The following is a 19,417-nucleotide window of genomic DNA, read 5'->3' on the forward strand; positions in this document are numbered from 1 at the left end:
ATGGACCTTATGTATGTCAAGCCAGTTGTATGCTTCAATTTAAAAACCACTCTCCTCGCAAGGATTCTACATAATTCTTCATTTTATAAAGGACACAGGACAACATTGTGGCAGTACATTCAGAGAGTAAATGCAATAAAATCTTTAACAGAAGAGATTGTAGAAATCAGTCTTCAAGTAGATAGAAAATTAATAGAAGCTTTATTTGATACAAATCAACAAAAGTGGCCTCCTCAACCATTAGTAAGGGGGAGGGAAATGTATCCAGTGTGAGTGCCCTTCATTTTCATTAGTTTATTTTTGGAGACAGTCATATCTTGATTCTTGGTGTCTTAAAAAGTGAGAAAAAAAAATGTCTCCATTTTTTCCTGTTGGACACTGATCAATTACAATTCCATATCTATACAGGTTGTTTTCTCAATTTTGTTTTTCATATCTTGTAAACAAAACTGGGAACATTTCATAGTAGTACCGGTATATTAGTTAAAAATATACCCTGTTCACCTGTAGTGTCTTGTTAACAGAGAAAAATATAGAATGTGAGAGAGGTATAAGAAACTACTCAGAAAAAATGGAGACACAAGTTCAATCACTAAAGAAGACCAATCGCTCTCCAAAAAATTACATTGAAAATTGCATAGACCCTCTACTACACACATTCATGTTTTTTTCCCCAAAATGTAATGTTATTTAATTATTCTGGTGGATGACAAGTATGTAATTAGCAAACAATTTATGTCTTACAAACTGCAGTAGAAATGCCTCATGTCTCATCTGCCATGAAATTCATCTGTGGTTCATATACAATGTACCGGTACTTACATGTCAACAACTATACTACAAATCACAATTAATCACCCAAGGGCCACTGCAATTGCACTGTCCACATTAATTAATATTAAAGTCTTCAGGGAATTATTAATGTAATGATAAAGTAAAATGGCATTTCATGTGATGGCGGCACGTACGTTCGAAAGAAATAGACCAGTCTTCTAAAATAGATTTTACGCGTCGCGAACGGAGCGCTTCAGTTACGCGCCCGGGGTAGCCTCCCTGTGAGACGTGCATACAACAACATTTACTCCTGCCAGCCTCATCATCAATTTTTATATGTACTGGAAATAGCACAAGAATTACTCAGGTTAAAGACTGTAAACAGTCTCACAAACTCACGGTAGGGCCTTTTAACACCATTTAACAATTACTTAGTGTAGTGCTTGTGCAAGAGAGACACAGTTTTGCTAGACATCAGTCTCTACAAGAAAGACAGGACCATGGTGTTTCCACACTGAGACTGACGTGGCCATAAAATGCTCTTGATCATTGTTAGTAAGCAGCAATTATTAATCTGAAGTTCACAGACAGGTTGTCAATCTTATCAACGCTTGTAAAGGGGAAGAAAGACAAATACATGAATCAAGGATGTGTGACTTCACAGCTTTGCTTTGCCAGTGGTCATCTGCAGGTTCTGAAGTTTCATGGCCATTCCCATATTTCCAGTGATCTTCAGTTTTCCTTGGAAAAATGCCTTTGGATAAAATGAGATGATGATTAGAAAAATACTGGAATGAGTGTGATATATTATAAACGCTAAAACACAGTCTGTGATGAACACATACACATTTACAAAGAAACCATTAACAACACTTATCATGCGTGCATAGCCACAGCAAAAAGAGAACGTGGACAGATAAAGAAATGCAATTTCTAATAGGTTTAAAAGCCAGAGACTGCAATTAAACTCTCATTTTTGACAGGCGGGTGGAAATCGTAGTGGAGGAAAGAGAAAGAAGAACATCCTTGGGCAGCCAATCCCCCAGCCATCACATCATCTACACTAGTCAGCGCGAGCACAAGCAGTGCGAAGGTTGTCTCAGGTTGTCAAGCATGATGCATTTTCTGTGTATGACAGACTAATTTGCAGGCTGCTGAGGCACAGTCTTCATATGCATTCGTCACACAAACAGATATTTCTCATCAATTTCATATCAATGTTTAATAAAAATAAATATTCCTAGTCTGTCTCTTTTCAATCAAATTTGATGACTTCTTTAATGGATGTGGTTGAGTTGCCGAGGTGCGCACATGAATACATTTTGCTTCATTAATAAATTAAATGGCAAAGCCCCGGGGTTTCATTAAACTGTTGTAGAATTCACTGTGAAAAGACGTGGTTTTGATCGGGATATACAGAATGGGCAAGCTGTCTTTTACGGCACAATTTGTCTAAAGAATCCCAATGATGACCCAGTGCTCAGACGGTCATCAGTCACAATGACACAAAGAGTCCATCAGCTCTGTTAGTCTATTTATCATCAAGAGTGACTCTGCATAAACAGAACTATCTGTCTGAGATTTTGCAAAACCAATCAAATTAGAAGGTGGTGATGAACGGACCCTTCACACGGGTGTGTAGCCCCTTCAGTAATGTGTGCAAGCAGTGTCTCCCAACAGGTTTTCTCCTCTGTTCTATTTTGGAGGTGGTCCAGGTAACGATGAAAAACAAGAGTTTGTTTTCTCAAATCAAAGCAGACACAATGCTGTCCTTCTCTTACTTCCAGCAGCTTTCTAAACTATTCTTGGAAATTACAATGAACACTTACAGTCTGTGGATTCATTTTCCCGGTCATCAGGGATAGAAGGTCTTCATCTGACATGGCGATGGTGCAATCTGCTTTTTTATCTGTGAGAGACGGGAAGGGGAAAGAGAGAGAGGGATATAAATAAGTTAAGATGTCTGATCCTACAAGTCATTTGGATCTTCAACATCACTTCAATACAAAACTATAAAACAAAATCAAGAGGGGATAGTCAGAGAAAACAGAATGTTTACTTATTCTAAATTATTCATTTATTCTTCATTATATTAGTCATTTATTTGGCTGACCCTTATATACACAGCTACTTCTATCTGTCAATCAATACAGGGCCAGTGTCCCCGGAGCATCTCAGGGCTAACTGCCTTGCTCAAAGGCACAACAGCGGCAGCCGAAAGTCCCGTGGAGCGGAGAGTCTATGGGGTTTTTGATGGATCGTGTCGTCACAGCAATGTATTACAAGGTAGGTAATCAAGGGACAACCATTGAGGCAGGGTGCACTCTGATGTTTAAAAATAGCCACCATTAGTGGACATCACCCATTAGACCCTCTCTTAGGGCTTCTACAACCAAGCAAATTCAATGTGATCATGGCTCAAGTGTCCTTTTTTAGGACAAAAAAGTACCATTAAAATGTGCTTGACTTGGTGTTGGCATGCTATAGACATTCCTGTAGCCTCACAAGGCCACAAATAATCATTCTCTGTGCATTTCTCTGTGCAAGATTGGCTTGGCTTGGTATCCACTGAGAATGGTTAAAAGCCTGTGAAGAGGCTCTCTATGTCTCCTGCTGAAGAAGTATTTGTTTGATGTAGTCAGACAGTGTACAACATTGGATGTAAGAGCTGTGACCTTCCATATGAGAGATCATATATACCAACCACTTACTAAGGGGAAGAGAGGCTTCCACATCCACTTACTCAATGTTTTAGTACTTTCATCATCAAATTGAGAAATCAGTCAGACTAATGGACAAGGCAAGCTTAGCTTAGTGTGACTGATGATCTTTTTGTCCACTGTTGCTGACCTGCATCGTTGGTCACTGAGCCTTTGCCGTTTTTCACGTCCACGACCCACAAGGCATCCGCCCCTTCTGGGCCGCCCATCACCTTGAAGGCGAAGACACCGCCGATCTTCTTCACAAGCTGCTCGCCTTCCTGCCAAGATGGGAATGTGGAGAGAAAACAGCTTAAAATTGCGTGCAGATAGCTCTGTTTTCACTACAGCCTTGACCTATTGTTTGTTCTCTATTCTTCCCATTTGCAGAACGATTCACAAAGTAATGCGTGTTGAGTAACTGAAATATAAGACTTTGTGGTTCAACTTTGGTACCTCTTCTAATTTGTTGCCGATCTCTTTAAAGACAGCACTAGCTTTGAAGCCATCCAAGTCACTGGCTGCACTAGTGAGCACTGCTCCAATCCGGGGCCTGACAAGGCAAACAAAGAAACATTTCCTAAGGCCTGGGGCACATGTTTAGGTTATCACATGGAGAGAGACATTCAGCAACTACATCACCCAGGTCCAAAGGTCTGCAAAATGACCTATAGCACTCTTTATGAGACACAATATCAACAGTTTGTCTGCTGTTCAAACAAAATGTTTCAACTGAAATATACTGTACATCCATATAAACATTCATCTGCATCATTCTCTGATTGTTGTTTGTTAACATATTGTGTTAGTTTAGTAATGTTTGGTATGTTGACATTGCAGAATTATATCAAAATGACAGGACTGATAATGGTTAACCAAACTATCTAAACTGACATAACTAAAATGTCTGAAAACAACACTATGACCCTGGACATTTGGAATAATTTGGATAATTCGGATAAAGACTGAACAAAATCAAACCGACTGTATTTTCAGCATGGTTGCATAAGTTCTTTACATACAATTATACCTTTGCAGACTAACTCAAATGATTGTAATGGTTTTTCATAAAGAGGTTTCATGAACTTCAGGGAAAAGGCTTTCTGTACAGAGCAATTAGAACGCTATCAGTCTCAGGCAATCTCACAATTTAACACTTCATACAGTACTACCCACCAAGCCAATCAAAATACACATTTAAGTTAGAGAATGGACATATATAAGACCAAGCCGAACCCCTGACCATTTAGGCCAGTGAAAAGCAACAGAGAAAAAACAAAGCACCCCTCTGACCGTGTATCCTGAAGGAAACCCATCCTGTAGAGTGTGACCACCACAGCTCCTCCAAGGCCGATGTTGTGCTGCAGGGCCACCTTTGCCCCCGGCACCTGCCTCTCCGCAGCCTCTCCCCTCAGCTGCCAGCAAAGCTCCGCACACTGCGCCAGGCCTTACCAATCAATCGCAGAGAGCGAGATAGAGAGAGAGAGAAAAAAAAAGAGGGAGCACATAAGCTATACAGTATTTAAAATCCATAATGTGTAAGCTTTTATGTCGACACTGTCAAGTAAGGTGTAGGCAAATATCCTAGAGTTTCAACATACCGCACAAATGATCTTTTCTACAGCACAAACCAGTTTCACAGAAGTCTCCAAGTGCACTGCATTTGCATTTTTAAATATGAAAATGTGCACATTGTGCTCATAGGCACCTAATAGAATTTCTGAAATGGGAGTTACGTAACATGGGATGAATCTTTTTTTCACTGGTGGCCATGGTGACTCGTATCTGATGATGGCTTTTCAAAATTGTTAGGCCATCTCGAACTCTGAAACACTAACTCAGTTCAGCTGTATTGGATCCGAAGTCTCAAAGATCAGAGTTAAACTGAGTTTGATCAACCTCTTTCCTGAAATACCCACCAGAGCTTAATCAGGATAGATCAACTCAGGATTTGTTAAACCTACTCTATAGGCTAAAAGAACTCTATTATGGCATCAGTTGAAGAACCATACACTGCAATTTGAGTTAGAAGACTGCACTGGATTAGAATGTATCTTTAATCCAGTGCAATCCAATGGCTGCAAACCTCATCCAGTCAACCACTCTACTCTCTAATATTCACTATCATTCAAAGATAAGCTCTTAAAACCCGCATGAAATGGACTTGGAAGTTTTCAGTGTGCCACCATGCAGAAGGAAACACGAGCTGAATATGCAGTGGGGCGATGTAGTACAGAGTAAACTAAGTACAGCACATATGAAAATAATAAGTCCTCATATATCGTCCACAGACAATGTTTCTTTGTGGATGTGTGGAGTGTACATTTGTGTGGGTATTCAGCTCTGTTGCCAATAGACAGGAACCATTTATTTCCATCCATGAACTCAGAGTGACCGGGGCATATCTTTCCCTGAAAGATCCCTTACACCCCTGCCCAAATAAACGGTCCTGTGAATACTGACACTAGCAAAATAAATCCATAAGCCAACAGTTTCCTCTACAAGAGAGTGATGCACTTCACACCCTTACCCATTCTAATATTGGGCGGACCAGCTCTGCTGAGGCCGCTGAAGCTAAGTATTTCATCACCTTTGGCTAATGGGCTTTTTACTTGGAAACCACTGCAAGATAAGGGACTGAAGATAAGGGTAAGGACCTTTACCCAGGGCTGGTCTCATGCAGTATTGTCCATTTTTCATGATTCATATTTGAGAAGATGGGGGCGAGTATGGGAAATTACAGGGATGTGCTTCTTGACCTGGTCATGCTTATGGGGTGAGAGATAACTGCCACAATGTCTGAATCAGGATGACTGATGGGAAACCAAAAGTGAAAATTGACCTCCTTATTACAGCAAATCTTCTGCACATTTTAATAACAGACATCTAAATGTATGTGATATGTTAGGATATGCTGCTTTAGCTGCGTACTCTGCATACACAATCCACTTGACTGGACACTTGTGTTCATGTGTATTATAGATAGATAATAGATAGATAGATAGATTATTGATCCCCAAGGGAAAATTCAAGGTCTCAGTAGCATACAGACATAACACACACAACATGCACTTGATACATGCCTTCATCTGACTCCGGTGGAGACTTTCTCACATTGTGGTGCACTGCTAGTTTACAACTCATGTCCTTGTGAGACAAGTCATTTTAACACACTCAAGCATCTCCCACATACCCTCTTCTCTCCAAAAACAGACAGTCGGGTGGTGAAAGGTAACAATTCATGGTATTGTTAGGACTTCATTACAGAGAGACGAAGATGGGGAAAGAGTGGTGGAAAAAAGGAAAAGCAGGATAGACACAAAGAAAGAAAAGAGAGAGAGAAATCCAATCAGTGAAGCACGTCCTCTCTGTGAGGTTGTGATGAAACGGCATGAACTTTCCCCCTTCACGTTGGCAAACTGAACCAACTGCCACCGAGCACCAGAGAGGATGACGAGAGGAGATAGGGAGTGGATGAAGTGATTGATGGAGAGACGGACTTGAAGGTGGAGAAAAAGAAAAAAAAAGGAGAGATGCAGGGAAAGAGAGAGTGGGAGGAGGGAAGGAAGGCAGGAAGGCAAGAAGAGAAGACTCTTCAGTGCTCATAAGACTGCAGGAATTACTCTCACAGCCAGTCGGGGTTAATTACCCTGCCTGACATGAGTCACGCCAACTGGCAGGAGAGATTGTGGAAAAACATAGAGGGGAGGCGAGTGAAGGGTGGACTGCAACTGAGCTCTGGTGACTCCTGGTGGTATCAGATGATATTGATGCCGGAAAATGTCATGCTGAAGTTCATATCAACCGCCCGTTTACACTGGGTTTTAACCACAGAATAATTGGGCCTCTGTTTAGGTTATTAAACAATGGAATAATGTTGTCTGTTGTTGTCTTCCCTTGATTATTGCAGGATATCTGTATAACAAGGCCTAACATGACTTCTCCCAGGGCTGGTGTATTTTAGATCTTGTGGTCTGCACTGCTAAGTGTCTACAGCTTGACAACTTGAAGAATCTCTGCCATCACAGCTGCTGAAGCTTTTAACTCCTTCAGAGTTGTCATAGGTGTCTTGGTGGCCTCCCTCGTCATCTTCTTGCACAGTCACTCAGTTTGTAAGGGACAGCCTGGCCTCGGCAGATTTGCACATGTGCCATATTCCTTCCACTTCTTAATGACAGATTTCACTGAACTCTGGATGTTAAAAATGTTTTCTATCCATCCTCTGACTTATACTGTTCAGTAACCTATTCTATGAGTTGCTTGGAGTATTCATTAGTCTTCATTCTGTCTTTATACTGCTAGACTGTACACATTCACTGCACTCAGACGATCTCCATTTGACTAATTGTGAGACTACTAGCACCAATCCGGCTGGACCGCTGTTGAATTAGGTCAGTCAATTTGAGGGAATATTTATGCGACCACTTTTTCTACATTATATATTTCTTCTACATTATATATTTCTAATTAACTGACATTACTTTGTAGACGTCTGTTTTCACTTTGACATTAAAGAGGTCTTTTTTGTAAATTCTTGCCAAAAAAAAGCCTAGTTATTGACCATGATTCCATTTATGAAAACAATAAAATGGGAAATATCTAAGGGGATGAATTATTTTTATAGGCACTATAGATCCAGACACATTTTCTCAATTCCACATAAGAAAGAAAGGTCACTCTTTGGGATACCTCAAAAGTTGAAAGGTTAAAAAAGACGCCAGTGGCTTACCTGTGGCTCCAAGGGGATGACCTTTGGAAATGAGGCCTCCACTGGGGTTCACCACCCACTTGCCCCCGTACGTATTGTCTCCTCTATCTATGAGCTCGCCTGCCTTCCCTGTAAATGCCCAGACACACCATCACTGTAATTGGCTCACACCAACAAAACCAACACCTCAGAACATCCAGTGTTCCAAGGAAGGAAAACATGTTCATTAAATCCATTGAAAGATTCAGAGTCTGGGGAGTATAAAGGCGTTTCTTGTTGTTTTCCAATCACATATTGTACTCCAATTAGATGAAGCAGATGAAGAAAAGTGAATCTTCGCATTGTATCGCCAGAGACGGTTGTATATTAAGGATCTTTGGTATCGCGGCATGATTTATTATTAGCTGTGCAAAGTCTGAGTTGAAATGTCCAGGGATATTCCAACTCACGGAATGTCTCTCGGCCAATCAGAAACAAATAAATAGTTCCATAGAACCCAATTGCTGTATAAATTACTTGGCATTTTATTCATTGTAAAACTATTATAATATTAGTATATATACTCTTTTGATCCCGTGAGGGAAATTTGGTCTCTGCATTTATCCCAATCCGTGAATTAGTGAAACACACTCAGCACACAGTGAACACACAGTGAGTGAAGCACACACTAATCGCGACGCAGTGAGCTGCCTGCTACAGTGGCGCTCGGGGAGCAGTGAGGGGTTAGGTGCCTTGCTCAAGGGCACTTCAGCCGATCCTACTGGACAGGGTTTGAACCAGCAACCCTCCGGTTACAAGTCCGAAGCGCTAACCAGTAGGCCACGGCTGTCCCTACTGGCCAGACCCACAGCAATATTGGCATTTCAAAGGCTACTGTGATCTCATCTGACACATTTAGCACACATGCGAAGACTGCACATGCACTCCCGCCATCACTATATGGTTCCGTTGTCAAACTTGGGTCCAAAAGCCCCTAATGACTAAATACTTGCAGATGACAGGATGACAGATATGGAACTCTTTGCTTTGGTTTCAGTCAAATTCATACAACACAGACCCAAACCAAATGTCTTGAGAAAATTACTTCACACCTGAAGAATGACAAATCAATTTTCAGTAAAACTGCCTATTGTGCTACAAATAACAAGTGTAGTCCTTAGGCTGGAGAACATGTGTTCATATATTTGGACCTGAGGTAGACTGGCTGATTACATGTCATTTTTAAAAATGATTGATATTTTCCTTGATTCTAAAGTTGACAAAATTGAAGGGTTTGATTACCTTCACAGAAAACTGAATGATGATGTAACACAACCTTTACACAAGAAAGATCCATGAGGCTGTAACATGAGCACACAATGTTTGCCGTCTGGCATTATTTTTCTGTTTGCAGAAGGGACTGACTAACTTCTGACCATGGACCAACAACCCCCAAAATGACTACATTCACCTCAACCACGCGTTCAAAAAACACGAATGCGTTTCTGAGGTGAAGAATGAGCTACAATCAATTTTTATCATCTTTTTTTTGTTGGATATTTAGCTTGAAAGGAAACCACAGTGTACACACCTTCTTCACACAGGCCTAGGGCTTCGTATGTGATGAGCTCATTGGCAGAGAAGCAGTCGTGCAGCTCAATGACGTCCACATCAGATGGGGTCAGCCCGCACTTCTCAAAGCACTTTGCAGCCGCTGTCCGTGTCATGTCATATCCCACCTAATGAGGAGGGGTGAACTTGTATAATTTATCATGTGCAATTTGATCAGTAACACGATGATGCACTAAAAATAATAATATGACCCATACTGCCCTGAAGACAGCCTGTGTTTGTTTGAATGTTCACTGTTCCTCAGTCTATCAAACCACAGCTGTGGTTCTCACCATTTTCAGACAGCTGTTCTCCTCAAAGGTGGAGGCTGTGTCGGTCACCATCTCCTGGGCAATGATCTCCACAGCTTTGTTTTCCAGACCATGACTCCTAACAAAGTCCTCACTGGCCAAGACGGCTGCTCCGGCACCATCTGATGTGGGGCTGTGAATTGAACCCCTTTACAATGAAGTATACTAAAAACCTCTTATTAAAGTAAGCAAGTCATAGTTAAACACCCGAAAGCTATAAATGTTACGTGAAGGGGTTGCATAATCATTTCATTGTTTTGCACAAATATATTTGTGTCCCGATAAAACATACACTTAAGAAAGTTAAATACATAGGTTACAAGGCTACTCAGTGGCATTTTGGATATGATGTAAAAGTTTTTTTACATCTTTTTTCTGACAGGGCAAAAAAAAGATCAGAAAAGATTCCCCTGTAATACATTTATCTTATCAGTGAACTGTGAGAAACATTTCATTACATCCTTCATGGTCACTTCTCAAGTACAAAAAGGACCTTGACTTCAAGGACACTACAGCAACTCACCTGTTATCTACAGTAGCACTGATGGCACCAGTACATTACTTCCATGCACCGCTCCTGCACAGTTGTAATTAAATTACTTCTTAGATAACTTTAAGGTTTGTTGACAAAGAGGAAACCCTTACCAGCACTGCAGTAGAGTGAGGAAATCAAATACTTTTCTGGACTTCATCACCTGTTCTAGACTGTACTCATCACGGAACTGAGAATACCTGTAACAGAGATCAGAGTTCAACTCAACCACTGTTTCAAGTCCACCTCTGGCTAAATATGTGGTTCTAATTTTATTTAGGATACTCAATTTCTTTATATATTTGAGGGAATATAGTACACTGGTGCATTGATTTAGAAATAAGGAACTGGCTACAACATGCCAAAACATTAGGAAGAAATGAAGGCAATCTTTTTTCAAATCAAATGGCCCTTTACTCAAATTAAGGAGTAATTTAACTCTAGTGAGTTCCCTATTCACTGTGCATGGGAATGTGGGGGTGTGTTCACTCACGGGTTGTTGATTGAATGCTTATGGTTTTTCCAGGCAATTTTGGCAAAGTGCTCAGCTTTGGTGCCTGTAAATGATCAAAAATAAATATCAGTGCCTTGAATCTATATATATCTCACTATGTCATAACACATAACACATACATTCACCATAGCATTTGACTTGACTGACTGTAGTTAACAGTTGTTCAGAGTACAGAGCACATTTTTGGTGATAAAAACTTTTCACTGTACATTGAATTTATTCAACCAAAAAGTACAGTCTGTCAACAAGCAAAGTTCTCATGCGTGAACTATAGCTATTGTGTAGCATGTGGCATCAGTGTTGGCAGTTCAAGTCTTGTATTGCCCAAGGTGTTAAATTAGCATATACATATGTGCCTAGTATTTAAATTAGCTCTAGCTACACTTAAGACTCATTCAAAGACATCATTCAAATTAGGGCCCACAGGTAGAAAACTGTAACTGATGGATAAAACATCAGCACTAAGTTTTCACTTGTTCAATATGTATAAACTTTCTAAGAACTAAGGTGGTGATAGTGTCTTGTTTCCAATGTTGGTCTTTACAAATCTTACAAGTTGTCTGAACCAAACAGACTGAGCAGCCTTGCGTACCATACTTCTCCATGTGTTCCCGGCCAGCATTGCCAAACATCTGGGGTGCTGGTGGTGCTGCCACCATCCCGTAGCGGTTGATCATCACCTCCATGTGTTTGTCCATTGGACTAGTCCTGTCCATGTACTGCACAAAATCAAACTCTATTTGAGACCACCATGATTTTACTTGACATTTTACATTCAAATCAACTCCCAGCAACCCATTAAAACATGAGGATATTAATGGTTTGTGCAAAGTTACTAACATGACCAAACTAAGACTACACAGAAATATGCTGAGTAACATGGCAGTTGACATAACAGCAGACTATTATACCTTTGAGGATAGAGACCCCCTCTCCATCTTCTCAAAGCCCAGGGCAAGCACACAGTCAGCAAGACCTGACAGGGACACAGGAAAGGAAAACATGAGGTAACCGGTCATGCTCTATCAGTATGTTATATTTAATAAATCAAACTTATTCAATATATTTGAAAGACAAATACTGTACTTTTGACTCCACTACATTTGAAATATGAGCATGAAGTACTAGTTACTTTTGAAGTGAATTCTGAATACTTTTGAAGTGTTTTTTTAAATGCAATAATGCGATAGATCATCTTGAAGTAAATATTTTCACTAGTTCAATTTGAACTTGGCTGTGGTAATGATGGTGACAGCAGATTCTTCATCCCAACATCCTCCATGTAGCCTGAACCCAGACAAACTTGTAAGCAATTGAGATTTGAGAAGTGGTCTGGTGTTAACCAGGCTATCCTCCATGATCATCGAAAAGTTGGAATAAAATTAGACAATCGCCTGACATTCACCACATAGCTAGATCTTTAGCCTACATCATTTATCAGTTATCTGATTTTGTACTGAAAATGTTTTAGATTTGTGAACAGAGAATTAACAATGATTAAAGTGTATTATTGCATCTATTTGAACAGTTGCAAACTAATGAAAATAGGTCAAATGTTTTTTTTGTTGGATGTAAGGAACTATAGGTCTGATCAAGTCCTATGACCAACCAACGGATGTATACCCTATTAATGACCAAATAAACATTACAATACAAAAGGAAAAATACTTGTACTTCTGAATACTTAAGTATTTTCTAAAGCACATACTTCTGTACTTCAACTTAAGTAAAAATCTGATTTAGCATCTTTCACTTGTATTGGAGTAATATTTGACAAGGTGTATCTATACTTTCACTTAAAGGCACACTATGCAAGATTTTCACCTTTATGAAGCCAATTTGATGGTAAACAAACTTGTAATAAGCGAATCGTTTACCTAGCATAGCTATAGCATATATAGCATAGAGTCCCTACCGAGAAAACCAGCCATGCAACTTCAAAGAGTGGCGCCCCGCCAACAGAAAATTAAACGTGGTGATTTTCTAGGCTGATTTGACATGGAACTATACTCTCATTCCAGCGTAATAATCAAGGAACACCATGGGCACAGCAGCACAATGATATCTTGCAGCACCTGAAAATAGTCCCTGTAGGCTAACTTCCAGCAACAAGGTTGAGCTGCAGCAGACGAATTGGTTAGTGACTGGATTATTATGCCTGAATGAGAGTATAGTTCCATGTCAAATCAGCCTAGAAAATTGCTACATTTCATTTTCTGTTGGTCTTATTAAACTTTCTAACTTGAGAGGAGACAAGTTTTAAATAGGAAAATTACCGGAAATCTTAGTCACTTTTAAACCTGATGCTAGCAGGCGAGAAGCTAATGGTCTAATCAGATTCAATGATCTATGCTAGGCTGGAGCTAAAACTGGTATCACCAAACTCAGAGAACGGCTGGATGAACTGGAGAAAGGTAAAAATCAATTGTTTAACTCAAAGGGAGGTGGGAAATGAGTGTAATTCCCCAAATGGTGGAATACCCCTTTAAGTAAAGGAATTGTGTACTTCTTCCACCTCTGCCAATAGCTAAGAGACCTAGTGACAAATAATCACAACAATAAAATACTACTACCAGAGGATGAGAGTGCAGAGGTTTAATAACAAGGCAAGTGTATCAAAGGAGATGGTGGTAGGATATGCCTTCTAGACAGGCACCAAAAAGTGCCCAAATGAGACATCTGAATGTGATATGAGATTCATTAGCATGTCAAAATGGTAACATGGTTTGGTTACACACACTTCAACTGCTGCATGAACAGCAGGGAGAGCTAGCAGTGCTCTGCTCCTGATCTCTCACCTCCCTGAATGAGCTGGCGAGCCATGAAGAGTGCTGTGGAGCCCGTGGAGCAGTTGTTGTTCACATTGACAATGGGGATGCCAGACAGACCCAGGCTGTGGTAGATGGCCCGCTGGCCACAGGTGGAGTCACCTACCGAATACAGCGGAAAGTGAGTCTAACCATCACATATGAGCACAGATGTGTGTCACCTCACGCTGAACACAAACTAAGAGATCCCAAATCTATGTAATTTCATACATTTATTCATAAATGAATTAATAAGTTTACAAGGCTTAACTCCTCAAAGCAGATGTATGCAAGATATTGCTCAAATATAAGTAGAGAATAGCCTACCATAGACATAACCCACACAGGCCTGTTCTATTGCGCTGTAAGGGATTCCAGCGTCTGCTAGGGCATTTTGACCTGGAGTTAAAAAACAGCAGAATTTTTTTTAACTCATTCATCACATCCATTCATTCATCACTATGATTTCAATTTCAAAGTATAGGTTACCATACCTGCTTCTTTTGCCATTTCAGGGTAATCTCTCGCCCCTGGTTTCATGAACTGAAAACAAATCCTTACATTACCACCACATAGAAAAAGTATTCATTTTCAAGGCAGTAGCCTACTCTGTCCACCTGTATGATTTCACCACAGTTCACCATTTGAGGGCGCTCTCGCACTACAAAATTAAATACTTGCTTTGTAGTGGTGAACCATGACCTACTAACTGATATCAAACCTTGAACTTTGAATTATGCCTGTACAAGCTTTGAATTATGCCTGCTTATTATGTCGATATAGAAGGATCTTGTAAATATGTTGAGAAGTGAATATATCCTCATATTCTGCCTCGACACTTTTGAAACACGTGTCTGTTATTTGTAAATATCAGCTAGCTAAAAATGGCTAACTTTAATGTAGCTAACGTTAGGCTACTCCATGGCCTTTTTTTTTTACTGTCGATTTGACACATCATTAGGCTGTCACCTTGCATAGTGTGGGTTCGGTTGGGTTGGGTGCCTCTCACAGGCAATATACTGTTAGGTTAAAACTGGTCCAGCAGTAGCCAGCTAACTTTGCACAAGCTAATCAGGTCCTTAAACATGCAACGTTACGTACAAGCACCAGTCACAAATAACGTTAACGTAAAATTGCTATAAAATGAAACTATACCGTCAATCAATAAACTATATTCAGCTAGGTTAACGTTAACTAGTTCGATTAAGACAGCACGTTTAACGTAGTGACAACTCAGTTGTTATCACTTAATAGCACACCTTAAAACATGAAACATAATTTACTTGGTTCAAGAAGTTTCAATTAACTGTTACTTCTGTGAGCAGCTTGTTCACAACATATTCACTTTACGACGTTAACGTTACAGTAACTTAATTGTTAACCAGTTGCCTAACAATTACGTTAATACATATCCAGATTTTTCGGTTCAGTGCAATTTTAAGATGTTTACTTGGTATACCTGCTACACCTACCTTTGTCATTCCCACTCCAATAGAAAATACTCTGTTCTTTGCAGGAGCCATGTTCAAAGTTGCTCATCTAGCTCTCAGTAGAAAACAATGACAGACAGAGTGCTAGCAGAGAATGTCCGTAGACGGGCTCTGGTGCTAGTCGAGGTTGAACCGTGTACGCCAATTATGCAACTCCGCTGTCAGGGGCTGTCATTCTGACAGACCACAAGTGGGCTAGATACAGCTGTAAAAACATCCAACTATTCATTCAAATTCTGATTTACGTTTGATTTTGATTTTTTATTCGGCCAAAAAAAATCTTGTCTGGACATGACACCATCACAGAAATGAAACAACTCCTTTAAAAACATTTAAAGGATTCCTTGCCTTGATAGCGAAGCAATCAAGACAATGATCTGAAACATTAAGTGGACAAGAAATGGGTTGCAGCAAACAAAATAAACCTTTTAGAGTGACCCAGCCAGAGTCCAGACCTGAATCCGATCAGCTAAAGGGTACACCTCAAAGACCACGGTCGAAACATGCAAAAAGCTTATCAATTATAAGAACAATTGTAGCCTAATTGCTGTAAAATATTAGTCATTCATTATTTAGAAAGGGTATGGATAAGAATAAAAATGTTTTTGAAAGAGCTATTTTAAAATTCATATCTGTAGCCCAAGGTCTTGCTGTTTTTTTTGACATGTGCCAGTGTAATTTCCAGTCAGAAGAAACCTATTGGTCAAATAATAAGAAACAAATCACTTTAAATCTAAATATTCAAGGAGTATGAATAATGTTGGGCTTAGTGATATGTTTAAATTAGGATGCATGTGAAGGTTTGCAGTAGTAGGCTAGGTACAGCAAATCAGCCATATCAGTCAAAATACTAAGTTTGGACAAAACATTTAATTCTATAGGCTTTACCAAGCATCACATCTGCAAAGTAACACTGAATGTTTTTCCCTCCAACTTTATTGTAGATTCAATCACATTGCATCAGCACATTTCAACTGATAATTCTTGTAAATGATCCCTCTTCCTGCTTTTGCTCCCTGCTCCTTCATCGCCCAAGGCCAAAACCACACTGGTTTAATGGAAACTTCCACAGATGCTTGCAGTTCCAACTAAGTCAGTGTTCAGCACTTCACAAACTTGTGTGTGACCTCATAGATGCCAACTGATTCCTTGACCTTCTCATCATAGTCTGTCCAATCCTAAAACATGAATAAAACAATAGGCAGGTTGTTTTGGCATTGCTGCATTCAAAAAGACAAACACTTTACTTTTTCAAACATTTTTAGCCAGGCACATGTCATATTACACACACATACACTTACAATATTTCAAGAAATATAATCCACTCACTTTCTCCAGGAGGTTGACCTCTGGGAATGGTGTCCCTGACTCTGCTCCCTCTGCTGCAAAACCAGCCTGGGGGAAAGATGGGGGATGATGAGGGCGTGTGACGAGTTCACACAGTTCACTGCGTTCATGGTCAAGGTGTTGCTGAGTGATGTGCAATCTTTAGTGCAAACAAATGAAAATAAATAAATTTGTCATAAGAGTAGAAACACATGCAATGTAGGCAGGTATTATTGTTGAACCCATTATACATGACAGGTTTTGACTGTAGCTTTCCATTAACCTCTATTAATCTCTATAATTTTAAGATTCTTTGTGTTTGTGTAGATGTGACATTTAATGGATCACCTGTGGCTGGAAGTCCACTGGCTCCAATCCTCGACATTCAAACTGCACCATGGTTTTGAACGTTTCATTGTCCTCTGCCTACAGTACCAAAAAAGGAAACATTGAGACACATGGATTAAATTATGTACATCCTTTTTGTCACTTGTTGGGACATGATGTGGCGCAGACAACACTATTTTTTACTCACATTATATGGTGTAATTGTGTCTTTCAGGATATCTTGAACATGTGAAACATAGGAGATAACATTAGCATAACTTTAATACAAACTGTAGAAGATGCAAAAAATCTTTGGATTATGTTATATTAATGGTATCCATGTGTATGTTACCCCAAATTGGAATACAAACACAAGAGGTATACACTGCACAATAATTAACCAGCATGGGTATTTACCAATTGAGTTTTCTCGTGAACAAAGCTTGCATTTCTGGACCATACTTGCACTTCCTCGTCCACCTTTGAGTGGTGTACTTTCCTGTGCAGAGAAATATCACAGGATTTGCTTCGCTTTGTTACAGTTACAACAAATTCAAATTGTGCAAAACAATAAAATGTGTTCACAATAAAAATGTGTAGTGAAAGCCTGAGAACAGTACCTTGGATTCTTCAACTTAAACTAGATCATTACACATTGCTACTCAATATAACATTCAACATTTAAATATTTCAGTAATTTGGGAAATCCAAAGAACAGCACTGAATACTGGGATTTCTGGATGGAAAACAACAAGAGTCCCAAACAATACAGCTTTTGTTCATCATCATCATCATCGTCATTATTATTATTCCTGAGGCACGAAAGATAAACAATTTTACTTGTAAAAACTGATTTTGCTTACCATGAGGTTCACATACTGCCATTTGTCTGGGACCTCCCCGCAATTTCCACACTTAAGCTGATCAGAGGACCGAACAGATACACATTACAGATCACACAAGCAGGTGCCAATGAGCATACTACGTGGACGAGCTACGATGCAAAGATATGCAGTTTAAACGGCATGGTAGACAGGAAATGTAAGTTAGTATAATATTTCGCATTACACGCCAATCAAGCACATATTTAGTTCAAGTTGTGATTATGACAAATACGCCCAGTGCAGAGTAAAACATAGGGTTACTGGCCAGTGAACTTTCAAATCTTCATGTAGCAGAAGCTTTAAACGTAACGTAGACTACAACATCAGTTGAGATAGACTTTTGTCTAGGTTTGTAAAATAGCATGTTTCAAATTCACTTCTACATGTCATTCTATGCATCCAGTTTTCTGAGCTAATGATACCTTTAAAAACCACCTGAAGTCGTCCCCCACAGGTCGTACATTTGTGACATTTTCTAAAGTGGCTTTGAATTGCAGTCCAAATTTCTGCATGAAAGTAATACATGTGATTAATTGAATGTATAAACACTGAATGAACCATGACAGCAACACTTATACCCAAACTTACCACCATCTTGGAATAATAGTTCTAGTCAAGCATGCACGCCTGCATACGTAAACGTAGGCTGTGCGCAAGCGCTGTCAAACACTCTCGAGTGGCTGGCTCTCCTGGGCTCATTCGAATCTATGCATCGCTGCGCAGCTCTGGTTGAACGTGATGCCTGCCAATGCCAAACATACATTGTTAAGTCCAGCATGCATCACGTTTAGCCATATCTGGCCGACGCAGCACGAAGTCGAACGAGCCTTCATTCTGTCGTAAACCAATGTGGAAGTTACTGTGCAAATTAAAGCATGTACCGACACAAACAGGTAGTCCATTACAGAAGACAAAAACAACGACATAGGCTTAAGATACAAAACATTTATTTCGTCTTCTGACAAATTATACAGGTACATGTACCACATGAGTATGCAATTATATCCACCTACTCATCTGGAGATCACTCACTGCATTACACAGTTCAATGTGGTAAATTTCGCAGCTTCGCCTACCATTTAATATGATCGATTAAATCTCCTTAAAATGCTCACAATTAAATGGAAAAAATATGCTAGGCATTACTCTGCATTTTGGTGTGAAAAGTGATACATGATACAAAAAGATCAGTCCAAACCACGCAAAGTTTGAATCTACTTATCCACAGGATAACTCCAGGAATTCTGACCAGATAATGCTAGAGACGACCAATGTGACAACACATGGCTAATTTTCTCCAAGAAAAGGTCAGAAAATATTCATATTCATTTGTTAAGGTCCTCTTATTCAAGTCTTTCCCAGTTTTTGGATTTTCACCACTGCAATCTGCTTTAGAAAAGCTGAGGTACTTTACATCGAGTGCCACAAAACTGTCCCCATTTGCACCAGTTACAT

The 19,417-nt window shown here is 39.7% G+C and overlaps 2 protein-coding genes across 2 annotated transcripts; both read right to left on the bottom strand.

Annotated features, from left to right (window-relative positions):
* Positions 1 to 178: 178 nt before the first annotated feature.
* Positions 179 to 15,587, bottom strand: scp2a (sterol carrier protein 2a). Its single transcript, XM_048260560.1, has 16 exons — positions 15,408 to 15,587; positions 14,430 to 14,478; positions 14,263 to 14,334; positions 13,927 to 14,058; positions 12,040 to 12,104; positions 11,721 to 11,847; positions 11,108 to 11,171; positions 10,728 to 10,814; positions 10,065 to 10,215; positions 9,752 to 9,899; positions 8,203 to 8,310; positions 4,767 to 4,920; positions 3,930 to 4,026; positions 3,625 to 3,754; positions 2,604 to 2,683; positions 179 to 1,528 (listed from the first exon to the last, which is right to left on the bottom strand). The coding sequence occupies exons 1-16, from the start codon at positions 15,456 to 15,458 to the stop codon at positions 1,433 to 1,435; spliced, it is 1,611 nt and encodes a 536-aa protein (XP_048116517.1). The 5' UTR covers positions 15,459 to 15,587; the 3' UTR covers positions 179 to 1,432.
* A 756-nt stretch (positions 15,588 to 16,343) lies between these two features.
* Positions 16,344 to 18,630, bottom strand: czib (CXXC motif containing zinc binding protein). The gene is made up of 8 exons (XM_048260840.1): positions 18,551 to 18,630; positions 18,385 to 18,468; positions 17,942 to 17,998; positions 17,496 to 17,577; positions 17,287 to 17,318; positions 17,100 to 17,177; positions 16,755 to 16,820; positions 16,344 to 16,603 (listed from the first exon to the last, which is right to left on the bottom strand). The coding sequence occupies exons 1-8, from the start codon at positions 18,554 to 18,556 to the stop codon at positions 16,526 to 16,528; spliced, it is 483 nt and encodes a 160-aa protein (XP_048116797.1). The 5' UTR covers positions 18,557 to 18,630; the 3' UTR covers positions 16,344 to 16,525.
* Positions 18,631 to 19,417: the final 787 nt, after the last annotated feature.

This window comes from Alosa alosa, chromosome 1 (assembly GCF_017589495.1).
Source record: "Alosa alosa isolate M-15738 ecotype Scorff River chromosome 1, AALO_Geno_1.1, whole genome shotgun sequence".
Lineage (NCBI taxonomy): Eukaryota > Metazoa > Chordata > Actinopteri > Clupeiformes > Clupeidae > Alosa > Alosa alosa.